The 6,379-nt window shown below is 34.6% G+C and overlaps 1 protein-coding gene across 1 annotated transcript; it reads left to right on the forward strand.

Moving 5' to 3' along the window:
- The first annotated feature begins 1,232 nt into the window (after positions 1-1,232).
- On the forward strand, positions 1,233-3,156 carry LOC108370337 (muscle-specific protein 20-like). The gene is made up of 2 exons (XM_017625658.1): positions 1,233-1,378; positions 2,034-3,156. The coding sequence occupies exons 1-2, from the start codon at positions 1,349-1,351 to the stop codon at positions 2,556-2,558; spliced, it is 555 nt and encodes a 184-aa protein (XP_017481147.1). The 5' UTR covers positions 1,233-1,348; the 3' UTR covers positions 2,559-3,156.
- The last annotated feature ends 3,223 nt before the right edge of the window (positions 3,157-6,379 follow it).

Raw genomic sequence — 6,379 nt, forward strand, 5'->3', positions numbered from 1 at the left:
AAATTTAATCGCAATGTTCTGGGACAAATTCCGTGCTGAATAAAGCGCCAAAACCTTTCTTAATTAGGAGAAGATTTCATATACCGCGAAAGACTACCAGCAAAGTTTTACATTTGAGGGATTCACAACGGTATCGCAAGTATGGTGTACGTATTGGTGTATGTCGTAAACTTTAAAAGCTTAAATAAATGTTTAGAGAACCTGAAACCACAATCAACTATTTTTTAACACCGCGAAAATTCATAGTATGACTTTGATGGTATTTTGCGAAGTCCAGTAATATATTTTTTAGGCATTTAAAGTTTACGACGTCCAACAATACGACACTTACGACACCGTTGTGAATACCCCATTGTATTTTTCGGCATCATAAACCACTTTGACTACATTAACCAACTCTACTGTAGCTTTGCAACCCAGTTCAGAGTACGAATGTAGAACATTCTTAAAAATGCATCGTAAAAACTTTCCACATTTTCGACCATTTCAATTAAAATTTTTGATTTATGATAGTAAAACAATAAACGATTTCACAAAGAAACACAAACAATTTTATGTAAAATACAAGCTCTTTGTGGCACAATGCATATAGAAAAGTGCTACGCTAGATTTCTTATTCGAAATAAACCAAATCTAATTGAAAATTTCCCATTTTAATTAAATAGGACAATCCATGCCAGATGTAAAGAAAAATTCTTCGCCCATCTATTTACGAGAAGTGAGTGTGTGGCTGCGTAATTAATAAAAACTCGAGAATTTCATAAAACTACTCGAAAATATCGCAGATAGATGAGTAGACCAGACGCGGCAGGGGGGTGTGGGAAGGAAAATATTAGACCAAGTGGCTATTTTCGAAAAGTTGTGTGAATTTGTTGTGCTAAAATTAAATAAGTACACTCATCTTAATAAAAACAAGTGCAACAACAACAGCAATAATAACAATCATTGCCAGCAGAGCATTCAATGGTGGCGTACAACCAACGCCCACGCGATTCCTTTGCCAACGGCCAAGTCCGCGGGCGATGGCAGTCATTTGCTGAGCAACGAGAAAATTTCTCATCACAGGTATTTTTGGAAAAATGCTTCAAGATGAACAATTTCACGCTCATCACATATGTACGTACATATATCGTTTTTGTTATATTTTTGAGATTTTTACACAAATTATTCCGCACATTTGTTAGTGGAAATTTTGAGCAGAGGCAAATGACTCTCCGGGTGCTTTATAAGCGGCCAACACACCCAGCTAAGGCATCAGTAACAGACAGTTTTCCTACTAGCGAGGATCACAAGTAGCAGCTTCATATTTTTCCAAAAACCTAACAAAAACAAAAAACCCACACACAAAATGTCTCTTGAGCGTGCTATTCGTGCTAAGGTGAATATCAAAGACGAATCAATTTTAGAGTTTGCGAAAAAGGATACTTTTGAATGAAAAAAAAAGTGAATTGGACAAAAAAAAATATTAGTGAAAAATGGTGGTGAAATGAAAAAAATTTCAATTAAATAAATAAAATTTGCGTTGAGCAATTGTTGAATTGTTTTTAATAAGAAAATGTGAAATAAACTAAATATGCATGTGCTTTTACAAAAAAAACCTACTTTGAAGAAAAGTTAACATTTTCGAATTATCGCCAGCGCGGATTAAAATGGCTAGTGATAATTTCTCACTGCCTATCTTCCCTACAGCGTCAAAAAATTATTAAAATATATAAATTTTTTTAAATAAATGTCGAATTTTCTAAATTCGTTACCGAAATTTATATATCTATAAATTTGTAAATTTGTATCAAAAACCACCAACTAAAGTAAACTTCTTCGAACTATCAACCTAAAATATAGTGAGAGCTTTAAAAAAAATTTATTTCTTAAAACAAAAAAAAATTTTAAGTAATTATTTACTTTGTTAAGTTGTTGCGAAATAATCAATCGACCTTCATTAAAAACCACGAAATGTTGAAATATCTTTCCAAACATTTATTATCAGACTAAGTTTATTAATATCTTCTACCTTTCTCTCTCCCTCCACATAGATTGCTGGCAAGCGCAATCCCGAGATGGACAAAGAAGCTCAGGAATGGGTTGAAGCTATTCTTGGCTCAAAATTCCCTGCCGGTGTTTCCTACGAAGACCATCTGAGGGACGGGCAGGTATTGTGCGCTCTGATCAACAAGCTTGCCCCCAACTCCGTGCCAAAGATCAACTCATCCGGTGGCCAATTCAAAATGATGGAAAACATCAACAACTTCCAGAAGGCATTGATAAACTACGGTGTACCCGATTTGGATGTCTTCCAGACTGTTGATTTGTGGGAGAAGAAGGACATTGCACAAGTGACCAACACCATCTTCGCTATCGGTCGTGCCGCCTACAAGCACCCCGAATTCCAAGGACCATTCTTGGGACCCAAGCCTGCCGATGAGTGCAAGCGCGACTTCTCCGAGGAACAAATGCGTGCTGGTCACGGTATCATTGGTCTGCAGGCCGGTTCCAACAAGGGTGCCACACAGGCTGGCCAAAACATTGGCGCTAGCCGCAAGATCTTGCTCGGCAAGTAAGCCCGCTTTCGAGAGGCAGAGAGACCGATTTGGCGAAGCTAGCAGTAGTAGGGCCTTGGCCTAGGCAGCTTGTAAACCAGCAAAATGATAAAAATATAAACAACCGCATCAACTATTTTTGTTGGTTTAACACCAAACATTTTGTACTGCTTAATTTTTATTATTTATGAAATTAAAATTTACTTTATATTTATGAAATCTATAATTTTATGTATAAGTTAAAGTAAAAAAAAAAGAAAGAAAAACAATCCTGACACACAAAGAATTAAACTTACACACACAACACACACTCATACAAGCACATAATTTCAAAACCACACAAAAGCATAGAAAACAAGTTAGAAAAATTATATATATGTTTATGTAAAAGCAACAAAAAAAATATGTAACGATGTTGAAAGCAGCGAAGGTGGTGCACTATTTGTATTTTATACAGAGAATAATGCAAGTCTTATTAGTATCTTAAGTTTACACTTAAGCTATTTTATATATGAAAAAATAAATCTTTGAAAATGTATCTCATAGCACACATTTGTAATGAAAGAATCGTTAATCAGGGAAAACAGTCAGCTAAAGTGATGAAGTGAAATAAATAAAATCGAGTGAAAACGCAGCGGCAGCACTGATCGAAACAACAAATGCCAAAGCGTTATTAAACAAACAAAAACAAAAAATAACAAAAACTAGTATTTTATCTTCTTGGTGAGGTGGGAAGGGTAGTAGAAAAAAATAAATGACTTCGGCTGTTAAAACAAAAAATCTTTTATGAAAAACATTAGTACCAAAATTAAAAGAAATAAACAAATAGTTGTTTATTTAAGTAGATAAACAATAATAAAAATATTATTCGAAATTCAAATATTCGGTACCTGAATCTATATACATACGAAAAAAATTTATTTCAATCTTGTGTATGCATGTGTACACATATACCTATGAATGCACATACATACATATGTTAGTATTTTACAATAGCAAAAAAAAAATATTTGAAGAGCTACAACCAAGGTCAGATGAAGGCCTATCTTTAAATAGCGACCTAACATCCAATGAAAGAGGCCACTCACCGTTTCTGTATTCAAGGTTTACGAGCATCAGAATTACATATGTGTGTACGAGCGGCATTCGCGAAATAAAGTGCTTGGAGAGAAGGAGAGAATCGTGTTTTGCAATCAGGGCCCGAATCGCGGCATTCGATATCGAACTCGTATTTTGAGATATGGCATTCGATAGCGAGTGCAATGCGAGTTTCTATTCGAAACAATTAATCATACCATTACGAATGTTGAGGTTCGGGTCCAACAAATATAGCCGCACCAACAAGTAAACCGAGAAGGAAACATCAAATATGCTTTTAGAAAATTTAGTTTGTGCTTTGATTAAGCGCCCACTTACAAAGAAAGAATACAAGAGATCGCAATGGACAAAAGTCCAGAAGAAAATTATAGGTGGTCCTTTTATTTTAGGAAACAAGGGTCTAACGAAATGTTCAGCGCTCAGAATGGTCGATTTCGGCAATGTCCTCAGAACTTGAAAACTTGGAATAATTTTTTGGAGGATGCACCTCTGAATAAGAAACTATTGAACCAATCGGGACGACATCCTTCACTGTGAACCTAAGACGTCGAAGTAGATAACTTAGCTGTGGCACAAAAATAAAAATTTAAGGAATGCTGGCAATGGCATGGAAATAGAAGTACGCTTTGCTTTTGGAAACCCCAAAGGAGGACATAAAAGAGCAAACTAACACAAAGAAGTGTGCAACTTGTCCATACAGAAAATTTTCCGTAAATTAGTTAAGAAATGCAAAGTGCGCTATGTAAAATTTTTTAGATTTTTAGTTTTTGGAGGATTACGTACCAGTATTTATAGTAGTTTCATGTCCACTAACAACACAGTGCAAAATATTTTTATATTCTGAAAAAAAATAGCATCAAATGTTAACTCTTCTTCCAAAAGTCGCTATCATACTTGTAAACTTTCAAAAGTATACATCTTCTGATGAACTTAGAAAACTGCTTTAGGTCATGTAGAATATAGACTGTTAATGTTATGTTATGTCATGTTATGTTATGTTACAATTTTATAAGGCTCTTGTTTATCCAAATTTTCAGGTAATAATAAAAAAGACTCAATTTAAATGTTACTTGTTGTCGTAGCTGCTTTTTTTCAAATTTATGACTTTCTATTATAAAATCACATAACGCTGTTTGCAAGTGGACTACTCATATATTAAGCTTAAATAATGATGTAGGGAACAAATATTTTTTTTTTTTGTATAAACATAGGTTTGTTCCACGAGCCTGGGTAAAAAAGGGGTTAAATTTTGCGATTTTTTTAACACAGTTTATGGGCAAAAATAGTGTTAAATTTTTGGTATTTTTTTAAAACACAGATTATGCTGCTAGAAATTTTTTGAAAAATGTTCCTGTTGGCTTCTGAAATGTTTGCAGGAAGTTTCTTTTTGAAAATTAAAAGCTCAGATTCAAACGCATTGGATCACTGATCTCCAAGTCTGCTAACGACATAGAAAGCTTCAGTATTGATTAAGTATAGACCATCCTAGAAAGGAAGGAAGGGACATAACACACTTAACTAGCACTTCCACACGGTCAGAGAGGAAGCACCCCCGCTAGCGCGGTTTTGTTGAAAAATAGATAATAGCCTAAACCGAATAGTTATGGTCGAAATTCGGTGCCACCACTTGGAGCTACATACATATCGCTACCTAAAGGTGAAAAGGTGCCAAGTCCATTTTTCTTCAAAATTTAGTTTTTGATGCAGAATGGCAGATAATACGAAACTACATCAATTTTTCATCTCTCCTGAACAGTTTCGAAAAATTGATTTGGCACCTTTTCACCCTAAAGTGAAGATATGTGTTTTTCTGCAAAAATCATAAAAAACTCAATATGCAGTTAAGCTATTTTTTTATTTGCGCATTTAACTATTTTAATAAATTGCGTATAACTTAAAATCTACCAAAACAATCTACGCAGTTTTATAGAAATTAAACACACAAAAAACCTAACAATCCGCAAAAGCCTTCAAGAAAATCTCCATTTAAGGTTTGCTAAATAAGACAAAATTATTTAGGCTCTCCTGAAAAATCTGCTCATCGACTTTTATGCAGTCACAAATTGGTACATTTCATTAGACAACACATTTTTAATTCTTCTCGATTTTTCGCAAGAAAAACAAAGTCAAGAAACAAAACATAAAAAAGTACCACGTCAAAGACAAGAATTTTTTTTTTTAACTTTCAAAATTAATGAGCCTTGCGTGGGCGGGAATTTATGATACACACATGCATGCATACATATGTATGCGGGGCGGTGCCTGTACGAAGTGTCTTACAATTACGAAAAAAAAACAAAATAAAAATTTAGTCGCACGAATTCGTTTTGCTGTAAAAGGAGCATCCGCCCTGCTCCCGACCGAATTAGCTGCCACACGCTATGGTCAAATAAACAAATGTGTACGTGTATTGTCGGCATTTTCCACACTTAAATTTATTAAAATTTTATATTCTATGCACATTCCTAAATACATACATATGTACATAAACGAGTATATATCGGCAAATTATAGAAAAAAATTTAAAAGCGTGGCAAGGTCAAAACGCTCGTGCAATCCATGGCAATCAAAATTTTTGTTTACCTTTGTCTGTATTGTGGCGAATACTGCGGCAACACAAAGCGAACAACGAGAAATAGGCAGAATGTTCGAGGAATGACGTAGAATGTTCCACAAAGAGAAACGTCAAGTTGGATGAACACTGCGAACAGCGAGAGAAAGAGAATGAGCGATAAACTTCAGAA

Source organism: Rhagoletis zephyria, unplaced genomic scaffold (genome assembly GCF_001687245.7).
Source record: "Rhagoletis zephyria isolate East Lansing unplaced genomic scaffold, Rhagoletis_zephyria_1.1 Rzeph_scaffold_04161, whole genome shotgun sequence".
NCBI classification, from domain to species: domain Eukaryota; kingdom Metazoa; phylum Arthropoda; class Insecta; order Diptera; family Tephritidae; genus Rhagoletis; species Rhagoletis zephyria.

Excerpts from the sequence above, each read along its gene's own strand:
- LOC108370337 (XM_017625658.1), top strand. The coding sequence starts at position 1,349 with ATGTCTCTTGAGCGTGCTATTCGTGCTAAG. Across the intron at positions 1,379-2,033 it reads AGCGTGCTATTCGTGCTAAG|ATTGCTGGCAAGCGCAATCC; the intron begins GTGAATATCAAA and ends CCCTCCACATAG.